A 20,954-nucleotide genomic window follows, 5' to 3' on the forward strand; every position below is an offset into this window, starting at 1 on the left:
AATTGTGTTTTCATCAATTATCGACTAAAAGAAGTCCAAAATATGCAAATTCTGGAGCGGCAAACGCCATCAGCCTCAGTACATCATCAAGCAAAATAATCCAGCCAAGGTAAACCTATATTCCTTGATGAAGACAGTCTCTTCCTTTCCCAGTGAGGCAAATGGCACATTTCAGCTATTTCAACACCTTTATGTAGCAAAATCTAAATAAAAAGAAGATTTTCTATTAAAAAGACTTCATTGAGTTTTCATGACCAAGCTTCTAAGCTCATTCACGAGGTATTATTTGTTTTTACATTTCGTCTAGCAAATTTTGTACACTTGACTTGAATGGTACAAGAAAAAGAAGCAGCAGTGCAAATATAATTTTGACAGGTATCAGCAGTGTATTTGTAATAGGAGAATTACTAAATGGTGCCTACATTTTGCCTCCATGCTATATTTTTACTACCTATATTATTTTAGATCTTTCTGTGTTTGTTGTAACTGCATAGCTCTTTTCGCTCTGGAATGGCCAACTTGATAAGATAATTGCTCCCTCCCATTGTCCCACAAACCTCCAAAAGCTCTTCGGACTTCGAAGAGGACCAAAATTGAATGTCTTGCTTTTCTTACAGTTGTGAAAGCTGAAATATCTCACAAGAATACCCTCTGTAACGTCCTTGCAGCGACTCGGGAAGCCAGCTTTCCAGCGAAATCAGCAGGCAAGAGAAGCAATCGTTGTTGCATATCTTGTGGAAGCTGCAAAATACATGCATCCATTAGTAAAACCTGCAAAAGCTAGAAAATAGTCTTCATGCAAATAAGTGCATTTTGTTTTTGGCACCACGGACGGAGCTACCTTGAAGCAAGGGGGTTCAAATTATACCCCTTGCTAAAAAAATTCACTTATTATACATGTATATTACAAGCTAAAAATATTTTTTTCCAGAAGGTACAAGCTAAAAATAATAAAGTACATAATAAATACAAGGGTTGAATCCCCTTGACTTGAAAGGGAAGCTCGATCTAGCCTATTTCTATAAAAGTTGAATCCCCTTTATGAAAACTCTGGCTCCGCCATTAATTGGCACGTATTTACCATTTGCTGTCAAAGGCAGTTAAACTGAAAAAAGAGATTGACAAAAAGCGTAGGCCGTAGCTTATATAGTAAAACGAGAGGATAAAGTTTTAAACATAAGCCATCAAATTGTAATAAACACCGTAATATAAACCTACCAACTTAAGCTGGGCCATTGGTATATGCCATCACATATCTTCTATTGTAGAGCAATCATGCAGTTAAACGGACTCTTACAGTTTCTTAAATAACTGGTGGGAAAATAGTATATTAGTGTAAGAGAGGTAATTAAAGAGGGGGTGCCCAGTTTTCTAATCATCAGGCCTACTTATGCAGGTAAGCCCTCATGCCATCTGTGGCCCTTCTTTCTTTCAAAAATTACTGAATCAGTTTTTCTCTATAAACAACAACTAAAAGATTGGATTAGAATTATGGAAATACACTCTATCACTGCCATCATAAAGAAGCGACCAGTTATAAAGTTGGTTTGTATTATGGAGATAATAAATATCTTGAGCTTTACCTCAGGTAGAACTGAAAGGAGGGGGAGAAGTTCTTGGACAGCTTCAAATTGCTGAAGGGATACGGGCGCTCCATTCAAAGATATCCTCTGCTCTTTGGATGTGCTAACTCCTTTAACCTTCTATAGATAATAAGTTATGAGTCCACGTTTTACTAACATATCAAGTAATTGTGCAATAATCATAAACATCAACTTGGCACTGAAATGATTAGTAATGTGGTATCCCTAATTAAATCAAGTTCTATAAAATGCACAGGGATGTAGAGTAACATAAGAACATAACAGTTCAATAATGGGAAGATCATTTTTTTTTATACAGAAAATGTAACTAGTCTAGGAGCTTGGATACCAAGATGGTGAAATGTGAAGCGGAATTCTCAGCTGGAGAGAAACATCTTCTTGGATTTCCATGCATGTTCAAGGATGCATCATGGAATAAATCTGATCTTTAGCAGCTAACTAAGAGCAAGCAGTGTGATTATGTTGTCATAGTGTGGCAATACACTGCAAGGCTCGCAATTGGTCTTTGAGGGGACACTACATCAATATTTATAATGAAACTTTGGAAATTTCAAAGACGTAAAAAATAGGGAGAACATTCTCATGGAAATAAGAAAGATACTGAACTCTCATTATTAAACTGATGCTTTTTCAGGTGTTTCCAAGTACCAATATCTTAGCTGTTCATGGATAGTGGTGGCACATAGATAAAAGAAAACAATTATCCATTTATATTATCTATTAAAATATGGGTTGGATAATGAACTATTTAAAAACGGGTCAAATATGAATAAGAATCATATTATCCACTTAGAAAATGGATACCAATGGATAATTAGTTGGTTTAACTTTTACATTTGTAAAGCCTCAAATTGGGGGTTCCTCAAGTTTGGGAGACTAGGAATTCTCCCAAAAGTGATCATATTCAAGAATCCATGGATAATATGGCGGTCAACTCATTTTTTATTCGTATTAAATATGGGTCGGATCGGATAATTTATTCGTTTTTCTATTACCCGTTTTCGACCCGTCCCATACCCGACCCGCCCCGCCCGTTTGCCACCCCTATTCATGGATCATATTAAACGTTTGTACGTCTGAATGCGTTTTTCTTCAAGAATACAGCATGTTATGGGAGGTAACCACGGATGCTCTCGCTCTATTTTTACCAGTGATAAACATGGGTAAGTAATAGTAATCCATACAAAAACTGTTCTTAGATACTTTTTCCATAATGGAGATTTGTGCATCGTGGTGGTTCTATATCAACTGCAAGAAAACACATGTCTATTTTTGTTTGCAAGAATCTCTTACCATGCTGGGGTTCTCGTTCTCTCTAAGTCCTGATATCAACAGTAATAGACGTTGCAGATTTCTTAGATTAGTAATATCTTCATCAGTCAATGAAGATGGTCGGGAGGGAGAGAACGGTAGCCTAGTTGCAACTGCATTTGCTACTGAATCAAGAGTTGCAACACCAAGTGCATCCATACCCTGTAAATTGGAGAAAAGAGTAACTTCCTAGTACAACCAGTGCGGATGACGAAAACTACAGTGAAAGAGTAGCATTGGAAATTTTGGACACAACAGCAGAAACCCAACTAACATGGAAAGAGAGTTAAACTATAACCACTTTTCAACACACCAAATGAAGTGGAAATTCGCCAATTTGAGTTTCTTAGATTATTCACATTAGCACGCATACTGATACCACGTGAAAATGAGGAATGCAGACTCTAACATCATCAAGAGCACTGATTTTGGGACTGCACATAATATTTTAAATTTCCATGTCATGTTCAGTGATTGAGCAGTTTCTTGCTTTCTTGAAAGTAGTGGTGAAAAAATAGATAAAAGAAAACAGTTATCCATCCATATTTCCATTAAAAAGTGGGTTGGCTAATGAACTATTTAAAAACGGATCAAATATGGATAAGAACCATATTATCCACTTAGAAAATGGATAACCAATGGATAACTAATGGTTTTAGCTTTTACATTTGTAAAGCCACAAATTGGGAGTTCCTCAAGTTTGGGAGACTAGGAATTCTCTCAAAGTGATCATATTCAAGAGCCATGGATAATATGGATATCCATATTATCCGCCGGCTAACCCATTGAAACAGAAGCTAAGAAGAAAAAAAAAGTCTTTCTAACAGAGAAGGAAACTTAAGAATCAGTTAGTTCAAAGTTTGAAGCCCCAATACAGTGATTCTTGATTCAAGGGATTTCCTGTGCATCCTTGGATTTCTTTCTTTGGAGAAGAACAAGGTAAAAATCGAATTTTCTCAATACCAAGCCTATTAACAGTTATTGTTTCTCTAACTAAGGACAAAGACAAGAAAAGGGAACTTAATGTATTTTGTATAGCAGTTAGGAATTCTTATTAGATGAATAAATATTCCATAAGTTATAACAAACACTCTGGTGTAAGGATACGTAAGGATACTAAGTACTTGTTGAGCATTATGTGATGAAAATAAAATAAAAATATATTGTTCATTACTATATCAGACAATGGAAAATAAACCCCCCCAAAAAGGGGATTAGGGCCCTTAATCTTTTAGGAGTGAAATTATTGAATCAAAAATTGGGAAAACTTTAACAGAGCTTTAGAGCTCCTGTGAAACAGAGAAAGCAACCAAGAGTTTTGTGCAATAGAATTTTTTTATCAAACAATTTGCACTTAAGGCCTATCTGGCACTTAAGGCCTATCTGGCCTATCTGGCCTTAAGTGCAAGAAAACGTTGGTTGCACTTCAAACTTTTTGGCCTTGCATCTGAAGTGCAATTTTTCACTGTATTAGTTGAGTCACTGTATCTCTTGCAATTAAGGCCTTTCGGCGTGCTTACCTTGCGCCGTTATTAGTTGAGTCACTGTATCTCTGGTGTGCTTAAGAAAAAATTTCATCTATTTTGAAGCTCTCTAGCTTATCTGCTTTTGCAGTAATTGTGGTGTTAGTATATATTCTTAGTTTCTTGTTGGTGTAGTGGCTAGTCGCAATGATGATAGAAGTAGGGTCATGTCCTTGGGTGGGCCAGGGGGTGGGGGGCAAGGGTGGCAAGGGGGGTAAGGGTTCTAACAGGCTGAGAATGGGGTCTTGGAACATAGGGACACTGACAGGTAAGTCTATAGAGTTAGGGAGGATTCTTCATAAGAGGGTGATTAATATAGCATGTGTCCAGGAGACTAAATGGAAGGGTACGAGGGCTCGGGATGTTAACGGGTTTAAGCTATGGCATTCAGGAGGGGCTGCGGGCAAGAACCGGGTAGGTATTTTAGTTGACAGGGATATAAGGGAGATGGTAGTGGATGTTAGGAGGGTGAATGATAGGTTAATGACTATTAAGTTAGTGGTTGGTGGGGTCACTTTTAATATGGTTAGCGCTTACGCGCCTCAGGTGGGCCTGGGTGAAGAAGTCAAAAGGCGCTTCTGGGACGATTTGGACGAGGTTGTGCGTGGTATTCCACACACCGAGAAGCTCGTCATAGGGGGCAACTTTAATGGCCATATTGGGGTGACGGCCACGGGTTATGACGACGTGCATGGCGGGTTTGGATTCAGAGTTAGGAACGACGGTGGTACTTCTCTGTTGGATTTCGCTAAAGCTTTTGACTTGGTGCTAGCTAATTCGTGTTTCCAGAAGAGGGAGGATCACTTGGTCACCTTCGGGAGTAAGGTAGCCAAGATTCAGATTGACTATCTTCTCCTTAGGAGGAGTGATAAGGGCCTTTGCACTGATTGCAAGGTTATACCAAGTGAGCGTCTGTCGACGCAACATAGGCTTTTGGTAATGAACTTGGAGGTCAGGAGAACAAGGAAGAAGAGAGCAGGGTATGGCCAGCCGAAGATTAAGTGGGGAGCGTTGACTAAGGTTAATGCTCAGGAGTTGGGGGAGAAGTTGTTGGCCATGGGGGCCTGGAGGAATAGTGGGGACGCGAGTAACATGTGGACCATGACAACGAACTGCATTAGAGAGACTGCTAGAGAGGTGCTGGGGGTAACGAAGGGTTATTTGGGAGGCCACAAAGGAGACTGATCGTGGAATGCGGAGGTCCAAGGAAAAGTGGAAGCCAAGAAAGCGGCATATCTGAAGTTAGTGGAGAGCACAAACGAGGAGGAGAAGAAGACGTGTAGGGAGTGTTACAAGAAGGCAAGGAAAGAGGCAAAATTGGCAGTCACAGCGGCTAAGACTGCAACTTTCGAGCTATTGTACGAGGATCTTGGGGGCAAAGGAGGCGACAAGAAGTTGTTCAGGTTAGCCAAGATTAGGGAGAGAAAGGCTTGGGACCTGGACAAAGTACGGTGCATCAAGGACGAATATGGTAAAGGTTCTGGTGGAAGGGGCGTGTATCAGGCATAGATGGCAGGAGTACTTCCATAGGCTCTTGAACGAGGGAGGGGACAGGAACATCGTGCTAGGTGAGTTGGAGGATTCAGGGAGTCAGAGAGATTTTGGGTTTTGTACGCGTATTAGGAGCGTAGAGGTGGAGGGGGCGATGCGGAAGATGAGCAGGGGTAAGGCTACTGGGCCAGATGAGATCCTAGTGGAATTTTGGAAGGTAGTGGGTCGGGCAGGCTTGGAGTGGCTTACTGGTCTGTTTAATGTCATTTTCAGGACGAAGAAGATGCCAGAAGATTGGCGGCGGAGTTTGATGATCCTGTTGTATAAATACAAAGGTGATATCCAGGATTGTAACTGTAGGGATATCAAGCTGCTGAGTCATACTATGAAAGTATGAGAGAGGGTGGTGGAGATGAGGGTGCGACGTAGTGTTACTATTTTTGAGAACCAGTTCGGATTGATGCCGGGACAGTCAACGACAGAAGCCATTCACCTTGTGAGGAGATTGGTGGAGCACTACAGGGAGGGGAAGAAAGACTTGCATTTGATATTCATTGACCAGAAAAGGCCTATGATAAAGTCCCGCGAGAGGTCCTATGGAGATATTTGGAGGCTAGTGGTGTCCCGGTGACGTACATTAAGGTGATTAAGGACATGTACGAGGGAGCAAAGACTCGGGTGAGCACTGCGGGAGGAGACTCAAATTATTTCCCAGTGGAGATAGGATTACACTAGAGATCGGCTCTTCGCCCGTTTTTGTTTGCTTTAGCATTAGATACGCTGACGCGTAACATACAAGGGGAGGTGCCATGGTGCATGCTATTTGCTGATGACATAGTCCTGATTGACGAGACGCGAGGCAGAGTTAATGCAAAATTGGAAGTTTGGAGACAAACGCTGGAGTCTAAAGGTTTCAAGTTGAGTAGGTCGAAAACTGAGTACTTGGAGTGCAAGTTCAGTGAGGGGATGCATGAAGAAGAAGTGGAAGTGAGGATTGGTACTCAGGTCATCCCTAGAAGAGACAGTTTCAAATATCTTGGGTCTATTATTCAAGGCAACGGGGAGATTGACGAGGATGTTACTCATCGTATTGGAGCGGGTGGATGAGATGGAGGCTCGCATCGGAGGTTTTGTATGATAAGAATATGCCACCGGGAATTAAGGGCAAGTTCTATAGAGTGGTGGTTAGACCGACTATGTTGTATGGAGCTAAGTGTTGGCCCGTCAAGAAATCACATGTCCAAAAGATGAAAGTAGCTGAAATGAGGATGTTGAGATGGATGTGCGGGCATACTAGGAAAGACAGGATTAGGAATGAAGTTATTAGGGACAAGGTAGGTGTGGCATCTGTGGAGGACAAGTTGCGAGAATCAAGGCTGAGGTGGTTCGGGCATGTGGGGAGGAGAGACATGGATGCTTCGGTGAGGAAGTGTGAGAGGTTGTCCATGGCAGGTCTGAGGAAGGGAAGGGGTAGGCCTAAGAAGTATTGGGGAGAGGTAATTGGGCAGGACATGTCACTGCTTCAGCTTACCGAGGACATGACTCACGATAGGAAGGTGTGGAGCTCGAGGATTAGGGTTGTAGGTTGATAGATAGTAGTGTGTTCCTCCTAGGCCATTCAATAGTACTAGGACTATTTTTGTAATTTCCTATTTACGGTTCTTTATTACGTAGGTTGCGGCATTCGCACACGTTACTATGTTACATTGTTGCTAACATTCTTTGCTACTTGGTGCTTTATTTTCATTGTTTCTTGAGCCGAGGGTCTATCGAAAACAACCTCTCTATCTCTATGAGGTAGAGGTAAGGTCTGCGTACACACTACCCTCCCCAAACCCCATTTATGGGATCAAACTGGGTTTGTTATTGTTGAAATATGGGTCGGGTTGAATAATTTATCCATTTTTGCATTACCCGTTTTTGGCCCGTCTCATATCCGCCCCGCCCCGCCTGTTTGCCACCCCTACTTAAAAGTATTGGGTCTTGCATTGTCAGATGGATTTCCATCCACAAACGACCAGTATGATAGCGAAACCTCTCTTCACCTATGCTTTATCTCTTTGTTATATCTAGTACTCCTACTGGGACTATATATATTTTGGAATAAGAGCAAAGAAAGAAATTCCCAAATCGTCAATAATATCAGAATCAGAAACACCAACCAACTACAAGTACTAATGATGCAAATCAGTTAGTCTGTAATTAGAATCCATTGAAATAGAAAACTTGACTGACAAGTTATGAAGCTGAAACTGCCTATAGATTTAGCCAAATTATTTCTATTATATTTGGTATAGGGTCTTTTCTTATTCATCTACATTCATGGCTAAAGAATTTGAGCCACTACCATATAGTATTTATCACCTGTTTGAATTAAGTCAAACGAAGGTGCTGAGCATCGATGAAAAGTTTGCTTGAATTTTTGTAATTTCAAACAATGGTCTATACCTTGGCAAATTCCTCAAGTAGAAGGTCTCTGACAAAGGCACCCTGAAAATAAACAAATGAACTAATAAGAAGTGCGTCTGTGTATTTCTTTCTTTCATTTATTTTCAGGTGCAATCCAGCTTCTGGTCTGTTTAATAGTGTAGTATTTTCTGAGATAGAATACCTTATCATCCAGAGTAAAAGAAAGAATTTGCTTGATAACGACCTTCGAATCGGTCTCACCATTTTGCTTGTTAATCAGGGTTCTCTCTGTCTTGGCACGGAGAGACTGTTATGAAGAGAGATTCAGGATCTACACTTATAAGAAACAAATACTAACTAACATGGTGAAACTATGAAATACTTAAAGATTTCCAATTTTCTCATATGTAACTCGAATATATCACAAAGCGTACCTCTGATAAGAGTGACTCTAGTCGATCAATCCTGAACTGACCATCCTAATATAAGAGTATATGGAATTAGAATTTGCCACGAGTACATAAACAGTTAAACTTGCAGTTACAAAATTTATTAGGTTAATAACACTATAACCAGTAAAACTTCTGTATACTGTCTCATGCTTCAAGCTTGATATGTCTCTACCTAACGTTACTAAATTAGTCTTTGATTTCTTTTTCTGAATAAAGCACCTTCTTCAAAGAATTCACAATTAGTTGGAGACAAATTTGTGTCAAATACGATGCTTAGTAGATCCCAAAAAGACAATGAGAAAAAAAAGGGAGAGGAAAGAAAAGAGTGTTGCTAGCATAGCTGCATCCATACATGATTGAAACCTAGCTCATAGCACATTGTTACATCAAATTGATATTTGAATATTTAAAACTCATCCCTTTCTTCCATATCAAAGGAGAAGAAAAAAGCCCTCTTTCATGCAAAAAGCACAAGCATAAGATACTTGAGATTCATTTCCAATTAAATCATTTGAACTCCCGAACGCGACTTGTAAAGATTTGTGACTTTTCCTCACCTAGGAAAATTAATTGTTAGTGGTCCAGCTGTGGCACCAAATATTTGAATGGAGGTTTGAAACATGAAGTTGTATGAGGTCTATCAAGTTGCTTCAGCAAGGGGACGGCTGGGAATTGGTGCTAAGCAGTGGCGGAGGCAGGATCTCCGTGAAGGGGGTTCAAGAAAAAAAAGATCGTAGCTAGTGGGAATTGAACCTATGACCTTTCAAAGATTTTGAACCCCCTTGACCACTAAGCTATACTTTTGGGCTGTGTCAAGAGGGTTCAAAACTTAATATATAGAGGTAAAAAACAGATTTTGCCTTATTTATACAATGTAATTTTTCGGCGAAGGGGGTTCGGATGAACCTCTTCCGCCCCCCTAAATCCGCCCCTAGTGCTAAGAAAGAGAACAAGAGAAACCATTTGCATATACCTTATAAAGAAGTGCCCGTAAAGAAGCTTTCAGTTTTGGTGAGCTGTCAGTTAGTACTTTTCGAGCGATCCATGGGTACGTACTGCCCAGAACTTTGTATTCTGGGTTGATGCCAATAGCAATGCCCTCCAAAACAGCGAGGCTAGATGTCTCAGAAGCAACAGCACATGACATCAGCCACCAACAGAATAAATGAGACAAGGGAAATTGAAAACAAACTAATTTCTTTTGTTGTGAAACTTTACACGCAAAATTACCTTCGGATGACAAGAGAGAAATAAGAAGGTATTTGAAACTTAAATTTGTACCTGTAATCAAAGAGTTTGGCAAAACTTATTTAAAAAAAAAAAATCAAAAGAATATTGCATAGAGTAAATGATAGATCTGGCATTTGGTGTCCTCATAAGAAAAACCAATATCTACTAAGGCATTATCCAGACAACAAAGAACATCTCTGAACATTATCATCAATGATCTCAATATGAATGGTAACGTTTTCCAGATTTTTATCAAGCAAGTTCATTCGTTTCGAAGAGCCATATAGTCTGACATGCAACAGTGCATGCAACTCCCATTGTAATACTTCGGTGTCCTGAGAAAAGAGGCGGATCCACGAGTTCAAGAAGATGGGTGCACTATTACGAAGAGGTGGATCCAGGATTTAAATCTAACGGGTTCGACCTCTAGGTTCTTAAATCTTACCATTGAACCCATTAGGCTTTTAAAATTATAGGTTCAAAATTAAACTTTTTTAAAGTTTGAGCAACTTTCACACACACACACACACACTAAAATTGTATAAAATAATATATAATGTCTATATTAAAACAAGTAGCAGCGGAGGATATAGCATATAGTCAATGGGTTTAGCATTGGAGGATGTAGCATATAGATTATACGCTACATCCTCCACTGCTACTAGTTTTAATATAGACTTTTGATTTAATTATATAATATTTTACGGTGACAAAAGAAGAATAGGGATTTCAATATGTTAGACTTGGAATTTTGAAAGACAAAACCAAACAAAGAAAGATTGAAGAAAAATGTACTAATTTAGAATGGAAGAAGGGTCACCAGACATGCCATGGGTGGGCCTAATTCTAGAAAAGAAAGGAAAAAACAGCAAGAAAGACATGGAATTGAACCCTGGACCTCATTTATGAAGGTGCACCCAATAACCATATGGCTCTTTGAGCATATATATATATATATATATATAAGTATTTTTTAAGAGATATAACATTGCTATATATGGTCTAGGGAGGGGAGCATAGGTGCATATGAACCCATGCCCTCTAAAGATCCCCCACTGGCTAGAAGCACAAATATTCTATCCCATAATCTAGCAGATCAGCTCAGAACCAGATCAAGATCGACCACTAAGTTGTTCAATAAACTAAACCAGGATTAGTGCCTTTAATAGGACACACCTTTTCAAATATGTTTCTTTTCCTTCTTAAATTGTTTATTTAGAGAAGCTCCCTTCTCCGAGCCTACCCTCATCACAGCATGCTCCATGTGTTATACATCTTCCATACCAACTTAGAAAGTAAGAAATGATAAAAGCACAAGTGAAATAAGACCAAATTACATCACAAAAGAAAAGTTAAGTGCAGGAAAGCAAAGATATGTTCAATTTCAATCGAAAGAAGTAATCATGAAAAGCGCTTACATGGTGAATCCCAAATCTCCGAGAAGATCTCCAAAGCTTACATTGCGGACTCCTTTGGCGACAGCATCCCGAAAAACACCTAATGGTGAAATTCATATCAGTATAGAAGAACCCAACAAGTATATCACTTTCTAGGTCCAGACATATAATTTTAGAGCTAATAAATATCAACATAAAGGACAAAACCTGTTAAAGCTTCTGTAACTGCAGCCTTGTCACTTGTGGGTGGAATAAGCCTGTCAAAGCATATATGTAGCAGAACTAAGCAACTTTCTAATATTAAGGAAGGAACTCGAATTGAGTAGTGAAGATAATAATAATACCCAAGAGTGACAAAATCCTTGGCCAATGCACTGTAATCACGATTCACAAGATGGAGACATGCTTCAATGAAACCATCACGAAATTCTTGTTTGAATTCACCCATCATACCGAAGTCTGGGATTGAAAGAAAGTTTAAGTTAAACAATTGATGACAGGCAGCTAAAGCTAAGGCACTCAACTGGGACAAAATTTTCATATTGTTATAGACTAACTTTAAGAAAATAGACCTTAGGTCTGACTCAAACTTAAAAGCTAGCTCAAGTGGTGAGGATTGTCCAAGACCATATAAGGAGACTACAACCAATACACATAATTAATGTGGAATTCTAACACTTCCTCTCCCCCACAGCTGGACATCTGGAGTGTGAAGTAATATAACTTGGGTGGCCAACACTGATTGGGTGGCCCAACATCACGGATGAATCTGGTTTTGATACCAAGTTAACCTTGGGCCTGAGTCAAACTCAAAAGCTAGTTCAAGTGTTGAGGATTTTCCATGTTGATATAAGGAGACTATAACCCAAACACTTCTGATATGAGATTCTAACACTAAAAAATAGAATAACTATGACGAGAAACAACCAAAGAAACTCAGAGGAGTTTGTTCTCTAGCATCACTAGCAATCTAGTATATATAACCACTTTCACATATACACTTCATAAGACATTCAAATATGATACTTTGAGTTTACATGAAGATAGCTACTATGAGTTCTCAGCAGCATTTTCATTTTTGAGCTATAAGACAATAGGTATAACCAATTCATGAAATCTAATGGTATTAAACAAAGTAGACATTTCAACATTCTCCATAAGAAAAAAAATGACAAACGCTAGAGTAAGAAAGAAAAAAGGAAAGTAGCACGTATAAAAGGTTACCAACATATATTTGGGAAAGTAGCAAGTACACAAGATTACCAGCATATATTTGGAACCATAGCATGAACAAAAGGTTTCCAACATGATATATTTAGTTAAAAGATGGCATCCTGCATGCATATTGAAAAATGAAAATAAATGAAGTACCTAAGTAAGCTAGTTTGCCATCATATGTACGAAGTAGATTTCCAGGATGTGGATCTGCATGATAAAATCCATACTCTAGAAGTTGATTGAATGAGCAATAAACCCCTACCTGTGAACATTAAGTTAACTCTAAAGTATGGTTCAAAGTTGAAAAACAGATAGACATTGAGGAAATGAGTTTCATGACCTACCTCAACCAAATAAAGATCCTTGACCCCAGCCAGCTTTTGCCCCTAGCCAAGAAAAAGGTGTAGTAACATGAGCAATATGTCTAAGTTTCTTAACACTGGGGGAGGGGGAAATGGACACTAGTTGTTGGCTATAAGATATGCCAACTCATCTGACCTAAATAAAAAGATCCTTGACACTCTCATGTTGCTGAGAACATATATATGTCAATGAACCAAATGAGATCATGTTAGTGCTATTGGAGCTACTGTGTTTATCTGTAATACCTTAATATTATTAGATAGTTATGTGTAAATAATCCTAGTCCCATAAGTAGTAGGAGTAGAATATGTATTATATATAAGGCTCATTGTATCATTGTTAAAAAATAGATTTTTCTCCCGTGCATTTTCACATGGTATCAGAGCTTTAGTGAGAAAATTATCGCGGTGCGTCATTTCAACGACATCCGAAAGAAAGATCTCGTCGCCATGCAATTTTCCGGCAACTTCTTGTTCCCACGGTTCATCATTGCTACTGTGGTACTGTGCATATACCTGTACCACCATCAGAAATGAAACCTTATGCGACCAAACCCCAGAAATTCCAGTCCCATCGGAACAGAAAAGTCAGTCACCGTGCGTCTTTCCGGTTGACGACTCAAGATTGATTTGCATTATTTCCTCGTCGGTAAGTGTTGTGCAAAAACCAACACTACCATCTTGTTCAGAAAAGTCAGGTAAAAAATCCCCAGTCAATCGCTCCGGCGGAAAGTCCCTCACGCGCCTCCACGTGCCGCCAGAACTAGGGTTCCGGCGAGCGCGTCTGACACACGAGCCTGCGCGTGGAGCACTTTCCAACCAGAATTTTCAAAAATTTCTTTAGGACAGCTATTTCATGGGGTGATTCCGAGTCCACCAGTACAATTTCCTGCAGATTCCGAGAACTTTGGAATTTTCCGACGAGCTACAGTAACTTTTCCGGCGCGTGTGAGCCCATTTCGGCCACTATTTGACTTACCTTTTTCGGGACAACTTACTCGTCCAGTGATTCTGAGCCTACCCATATAAATTACATCAAATCCTGACAGCTTTAATTTTTTCCGGCGTGAACAATGCACTTTTCTGGCATGAACAGTAATTTCCAGAAAAGTTTCTGTTTTCTGGTAGTGTTTTAGAACCTATTTTGTAGTGTGGAATTCGGCTTAGTCTCACTATTTTCAAATTTCTCCGGTGACTTTTCAGCCAACTTTTGTTTATCAGACCTGATTTTGTTGCTTCGGGGAAGTCTAGTGGCCTTGTATGTCGCTTGCGCTGCGCCGGTCACTTTATGGTCTAGATCAGTCTCCTCGGGTTTGGTTTGGTAAGTTCAGCAAGTTATTCAGGAGTTTGGCATGATTCGTAGTGAAGTCGAATGATCAGCTTGCATATTTTCACGAAGTCCCTTACCGGTCCTTGTATTAGTTACATATGTAACAAGCTCGGTACATATGATTTGTATGCACCGGCTTGAGGGAGAGTGTTAGATAGTTATGTGTAAATAATTCTAGTCTCATATGTAGTAGGAGCAGAATATGTCCTAGTCCCATATGCAGTAGGAGTAGAATATGTATTATATATAGGGCTCATTGTATTTAATACATATTCTACTCCTACTGCATATGGGACTAGGACATATAGGGCTCATTGTATTGACCAGAGTGGGTTGATCTAGTGTTAAGCACCCTCCACTTCCAACCAAGAGGTTGTGAGTTCGAGTCACCCCAAGAGCAAGGTGGGGAGTTCTTGGAGGGAGGGAGCCGGGGGTCGATCGGAAACAGCCTCTCTACTCCAGGGTAGGGGTAAGATTTGCGTACACACTACCCTCCCTAGACCCCACTAGTGGAATTATACTGGGTTGTTGTTGTTGTTGTATAGGGCTCATTGTATTATTGTTAAAACATAAATTTTTCTCCCGTGCATTCTCACAAATATAATGAAACCAATTTTAAAAAAAGGAAATTCTTCAAAGGAAACGACAGATGCTCAGACATTTTATCCAAGTTATTAGAGATGTAAATCCTTAGTCTAACTTAGACCTCTTTGGATGTAACTCTTTAATCTTGCGTTGGTGCTCGTCTCCCCCCTAACCAGTAGGTAGTGCACATCAACTAGTGAATATGTTAATCTAAAGAAACTCCCAGTCAAGTATCCTCTTTACCTTTTCCTGCCGGAATTGAATGTCAGAGACTGTCAGAAAGCCATAGGAATCACAAAAAGAGATGTTTCAAAGGAGCAAGTATAAGGAAGAGACGAGATGTTCTCAAGATCAGTGCCCTTATGTAAGAAAATCTCCAAAATCTTTTTTTTTTTTTGGTTGAATTCAGCATTTTTACTAATCAGGTCTTTATTGACTTTGACATTTGCGTGGAAGAAATCCAACTGCTACTTACGGAAAGTTAAGAGAATGTCCAACATAATTGTCACAGGCTAACCCAAAATCTCACTGAACGTAATTATCACGTGACTGTATGCTTATAGCTGCTGGTATGTAGTTGTACCTCAATCCACTGCATAGTGAGCACTTTCTGAGTTGTTTGCGCCAAATACATTTCTGGAACTACAACGTCTTGTATTGCACCATACAATTGCCTGCTCGTGCAATTTATGAGATGTTTAGATCATGGATAAATAAAAGAAGATGTCTCCCTGTTAAGAGATGCACGAATCTGCAATTACAAACTAACGAGTACCATACAATCCAATGCCACTGGTGCTAGATGAAGCATGCATAATCAACCTAGTAGGCAAGTATGAAACTTTTGTAATTGTTGGAAATAATAGGATGCACAAACTATGATAATCAACTATTTTTCACATGGTGCATGGAACTTTTCCCCGCGCGGGTGAACATTGAATAAAGTTGGCTAGTATCTTTATAAGCAATACCAAATTGCCATATGCCCATATCCAATAAGAGGACATTCATGATGGACCTGATCCAAAATAATTGTTCAGGTGAAATCAGATTGACATCACATTCCTCTGATGTGCTTTTTCATTATTTTCACGCTTCCAACTATTTTGGGTGAGTTTTCCCTCCCTCATTTTTATGATATTTCCGTTCCCGTATGTGCTTTTGATGTCTTCATATCATCATATGACATCCCAAAGTAGCTTAGTGTGGCATGTGCACGAACAAGGTCATTTCCTCTTGGTCTCCATGCACCAGAAAACAAACAAAGGAAACTCGGTAAGCAGGATTTGTCTACCGGAGTTTCGTAAGTTCCTCTCTCTCTCTCTCTCTCTCTATATATATATATATATATATATATATATATATATATATATATATATGAAATTTACCCAATTTTGTACAGTTCATTGGCTCATTGAAGAAGATAGGAAGAAATACTACTCTCCCTACCTGTTGCTTAACCACCTCATTAACCAGAGAAACATTGGAGGCTATTTTTCTATTTTTTGTCTTTTTCCCTTAACTTGCAGAAGGGAAGGGTCAAAACCATACTTCATAATAATGAGTAAGATGCTTAAACAAAATGCTTTCAGATTTAGTTGATAGTGTTTTAAGAAAGGTTTCCAGGTACTGCACATTAATTTAAGGGAAAAGGCTTATAATTGCAAATTATTAGATCAGTGTTTCAACAGAAACATCAACCAGTTACAAAGCTTTCGCGAGAATGTATGTGACCAACAGAAGGTGATTGCAATAGCTAAACCATTAAAGCATCCTATAAAATTTCTTCTTATGTACCTGATTCGAGCTTCAAAAACACTACTCACCGGTTAACCCTCTTAAATTCCCGAAGCTTGGTGCAATATTAGAAAATTTCAACACGACACAATAATAAATAAAAAGGAGAGGTATTATTATATAATGGACAGCTCCAAATCAGCGTTAGTCATAAAAGGGAACAAAAAAGATTTAACACATTTGGGGATATTTATCTCATGATAAAAGCTAGTCATTCATAAACTTCAAAAACCAATGGTAAATTCTGTAAAAGACCTTGGAGCCAATTGCTTGTCTTGTCGTTAACCATACAAAGCAGTGAATCTCTGATCCTTATTTTTTTTAAAATGCAAACTCACTCATCAAAACAATCTAAGTGAGACTGGACTAAGAGTAGATTAAAGGTATGCAAGGAACAACAGATTTCAGATATCTTATACAGGATGCATTCAGGTAGATTAACTATTTTACCGAAATTTGACTCCATTCCGTGCTTCTTGTTTGTAGTCCATCTCCTGCATTCAATTTGATCACCTGTATTCAATATAAAGCACTAAGAATATTCGTCCTTCTATATTGTTAAAAGTAACTGTTGTTAGTTTGCTTTGTGCGTGTGTGTGTACATGTAGGCAGACACAGATTCTAGTCCATAGATATGTGTACATGAGGATTTGAGCCAGCTATATGAATCCTCTATATCCATTTGCTATCTGGGCCCATTTCATTTCAATATTAAATGATTACCTTTGAAGGCAAATTAGGGCACTCTAAATCTCAAACTATAACTATTTTAATCATAACCTATATGGATCCTTTGCTTCTATATCCCCAATCTTCAATCATCGTATTGTCATACTTATGGACCTGTGCATATGAATGTCTACGCAGAACATGGCAAAACCATCTCAAGCAACCTTGTTGCATTTTATTTTCTATATCTGCTGCTTGCGTCCTTTGTCAAATGTGATTCTCCAATCTTGCATGGCTTAAAAAAAACGTTCATTTGATCTCACTTCACCTTTCATTCTTCTTATTTGAGCTAAATTCTTCTTATTCTTCATTCTTCTTATTTGAGCTAAATTTGTAGTGCATATATTCTATCTTACTTATTATCCTAAAAAACTTACTCTCTAGTACTTCTCCATAGTTCTAATTTTGACAAACCCCTTTGCTACTTTCATCAATTAACAGAAATATACCATGCACCATAAAACCTCATCCCTTATACTGTAGGAGTAGTTAACTCATCCACAATCAGTATAAGCAAGTATAGGATCAAGGAAATCCTTAGTGTAAGGAAGGTCCTTTCTATCTCCAATTATTCTCACACTTGTGACCGATCATCTTTCATTTCCTCTATGTAATTATGTACTTATGAATTCCTTTCTTCTCAAGAGGATTTTTTTTGACACTATCATATGTTGGAGTATCAATGTGGAGATCCTTCTTTTTCTCCATCAATCTTTTCAAAGATAATTTAAACTTAGTAATAGATCAACAATATGTATACCCAAACTAGTTCACTATCACCCTTATAATGTTCCTAGGTCTATCTATGTAACTCTTTCCAACGTTTAATCGTACCATTTATAAGCTTAGTCCATGATAATCCAGAAAACCTACTAACCGGCTAATAAAGGGGGTTTTGGGGGGGGGGGGAGGAAATTCCTCTTGCGTGACAAAAAATATGAACTTAAAGCTGAAAGTTTTGATCAGTTGAATAAATTTTAAAATGTGAGACTCATAAAGTATCAAAGCAAGTATGTGGACAGCGCATATATATGATATTTTTCTAGGAAGATTAAGATATAATTGCGTACCCGAAAAAGACTTGAGGCCCACTCATCAACAACTGCCTGTATATTGGACAAAAAATTTGCTCAGGACAACTAATTGCAAAGAATATGCCTTGTCATGGTTGAAAATAGATGCTTGTGCACACTATGAATGCACAGCAGCCTAAACCATATGTGTTCCACATCCCATCCCATCCCATTTTCGCCTCTCAGCAAGGAATTTTACTTGTACTACAATACCTGAAGATCAGTATTAAGCTTTCCTGCCCTCCTTATTAAGCCTGCGAGATAACGTAAAATCAATATGTCCAAGGAGATTGAACTTTGAACTCCAGGTCTCTGCACCTTTACAGCAACAACTTGTCCGCTAGAACGTAGCCTAGCTTGATAGACCTTAAAAAATGGAACTTACATTTAGTTGCTATCACGTTTGGCTTTATAATAAGTGCGGATATGAGTCCACCTAATTAAAATATAAGAAAAAGAAACCCACTGCTTCACGGACCTGTCCAAGTGACGCTGCTGCCACAGGCTCAGGTGAGATCTCAGAGAACACCACATCTAAGGGCATGCCAAGCTCTTGCTCTATAATTTGAAAAGCTACTTCAGAGGAAAAAGGTGTTATCCGATCTTGCAACTGAGATAGCTCATCCAAATACAACGGTGGTACCAAATCCTAGAAACAATATGTCTGATGAACATCACTAACTTTAGTGAAACATTGGGTGCTGTCACTACGAGTGTGCACCTTCAAACAATTAATTGTTGCAGAGAGCTACTTGCACTTAATTTCCCATTATTTCACAGTAAGTAAGAATTAATTGCGCAAACTGAATCAGTTTATGTTTTGGATACATGCCCAGAATTTTAGTTCAAGATATCTTTGGACCTTAATAGTTGCATAACTTGGAGAGTGAGGAATGAATTTTTGGAACCCCATTATTTTCAAGCAGCTTCTACTCGCGCAGACGAGCGAGTTCTAAAAGCTGCACTTTTGTTTTCTACATTTTTTTTCTTTCCAGAATCTAAAAGATGTTCCAAAAAAAGTTGAGTTTCAGGAAAACAACATAGATCTCCAGTCAAAAAGGAACTAAATTCAAAATGAAATCTATAATCCAGCATGCTAGCTGCAATCGTGCTAACTATTTCTCATTTTCAAAGTCCTTCTGTTGCTAAAGGTCACTTCGAAGTTGTTGACAAATATTCATAAATGGAAAGGGGAGCTAATGCCAATTTAGTCCAGCAAGGAAGTAAATTCTCTCAGTCAGCAGAAAATTGCTGGACGTTGAGTGGGAATGAATGATAAAATTTGGAGATAAACTGACTAGCTGAACAACTCGTTACTTACAGGACGAGATGAGATAGCCTGCGCAATTTTAACATATGCCTGCAAAAAATATTTTAAAACGAGGCTTATGAATAGAGAGACACCTTACTGTTGCCACTTCCATATTAAAAAGTACTCATACTATCTTTTTAAAAATAAAACTAATTGGGAGAAATATTGAAGTAAAATTTGCAAGTTGAATTTATAAGGCATACCGGACCAAGCTGTACTAGTATCTTCCTCAATTCTGCAGCTCTAATCTACAAGGGAAAAAAAACTAAATAAATTCAAAATACACAATGCGAAGATACATAATTCTAAAATATGTACCGAATAGTACTAACTTTGAACATCTCATCGCCGCGTTCGTTAACAATATCCATGTACCTGACGGCGAACCACTTGCCGAGAGTAGAACCGATTTGGACAAGTCGACGAACGACAATCAACGGTTTCTTCTGATAAAACGCGGCGATTTTCGCGATATTGTACTCCGTAAGAGACTCCGCATCCGCCGAATTCAGCTCGAACACGTAGCCGGAGTACTTTGTGAAGTCGTCCACCTCCCGGGCAATTGCCGCAACCCGCGGTGCTGCGCGGCGGGAAGTGGAATGCACCTTGCTCCGACGGAATAGACGGCGGAAGGAGCGGTCGGAAAATGAAGTGCCGGCGAATAATAACGGCGACGGTTGTGGCGGGACGACTAGCATTTTTGTGGCGGAGCAATAGTATGTTGCTTCAGGGTCTGTTAGGACCGTTATGTAAGGCTGAAAATTACTCAAAACTCGTACATAATATAATGGTATCACAATTTTTTCGCAAAATCTTATTCGTGTGTGTTGATTTTTTAGAATTTTCCGATTTTTGAGTGTTGGAGTTTTTTTATTGGTTTTGGTTTTTTTTTACTAATGAGAAATTTGCACTTTAGTCCCTCAACTTTTGACAAATTCTTCTTTTGAGCATTGTGATATTTGTCTAAGCACATTTAACTTTCAATTATTAATATGTACAATTTTGATCCTCTATTTGTGAACCTTCACAAATTTAATAAAATATATAATCACATCATTTGATTGCTTACGTGTTATGTTAACTTTGTATTGTTACATTATATTTAAAGATAATATAGACGTAGTTATAAAC

At 38.7% G+C, this 20,954-nt stretch overlaps 1 protein-coding gene across 4 annotated transcripts; it reads right to left on the minus strand.

The window, feature by feature from the left end:
- Nucleotides 1-606: 606 nt before the first annotated feature.
- LOC104094791 (uncharacterized aarF domain-containing protein kinase At1g71810, chloroplastic) lies at nucleotides 607-20,602 on the minus strand. Of its 4 annotated transcripts, none has more exons than XM_070200037.1 (21): nucleotides 20,156-20,600; nucleotides 20,027-20,071; nucleotides 19,833-19,871; nucleotides 18,990-19,160; nucleotides 18,725-18,877; nucleotides 18,509-18,544; nucleotides 17,160-17,203; nucleotides 15,496-15,586; nucleotides 12,976-13,021; nucleotides 12,789-12,893; nucleotides 11,762-11,876; nucleotides 11,625-11,674; nucleotides 11,439-11,517; nucleotides 10,021-10,071; nucleotides 9,764-9,905; nucleotides 8,773-8,817; nucleotides 8,541-8,645; nucleotides 8,378-8,419; nucleotides 2,898-3,077; nucleotides 1,584-1,700; nucleotides 607-741 (listed from the first exon to the last, which is right to left on the minus strand). In XM_070200037.1, exons 1-21 carry the CDS (start codon nucleotides 20,519-20,521, stop codon nucleotides 637-639), a joined length of 2,127 nt encoding a protein of 708 aa, XP_070056138.1. In that variant the 5' UTR covers nucleotides 20,522-20,600; the 3' UTR covers nucleotides 607-636. The 4 variants fall into 4 exon arrangements, with proteins under 4 accessions (XP_070056138.1, XP_070056137.1, XP_070056140.1 ...); XM_070200036.1 differs by having other exon boundaries at nucleotides 1,584-1,703; nucleotides 20,156-20,598; XM_070200039.1 differs by lacking the exon at nucleotides 2,898-3,077 and having other exon boundaries at nucleotides 1,584-1,703; nucleotides 20,156-20,602.
- Between the last annotated feature and the right edge of the window lie 352 nt (nucleotides 20,603-20,954).

The sequence above is a fragment of the Nicotiana tomentosiformis genome, chromosome 4 (genome assembly GCF_000390325.3).
Source record: "Nicotiana tomentosiformis chromosome 4, ASM39032v3, whole genome shotgun sequence".
Classification (NCBI taxonomy): Eukaryota; Viridiplantae; Streptophyta; class Magnoliopsida; order Solanales; family Solanaceae; genus Nicotiana; species Nicotiana tomentosiformis.

Excerpts from the sequence above, each read along its gene's own strand:
- LOC104094791 (XM_070200036.1), bottom strand. The coding sequence starts at position 20,521 with ATGCTAGTCGTCCCGCCACAACCGTCGCCGTTATTATTCGCCGGCACT. Across the intron at positions 10,072-11,438 it reads GGAGATTTGGGATTCACCAT|GTACAAATTTAAGTTTCAAA; the intron begins GTAAGCGCTTTT and ends CTTTGATTACAG. Across the intron at positions 8,420-8,540 it reads CTTTTACTCTGGATGATAAG|GGTGCCTTTGTCAGAGACCT; the intron begins GTATTCTATCTC and ends GTTTATTTTCAG.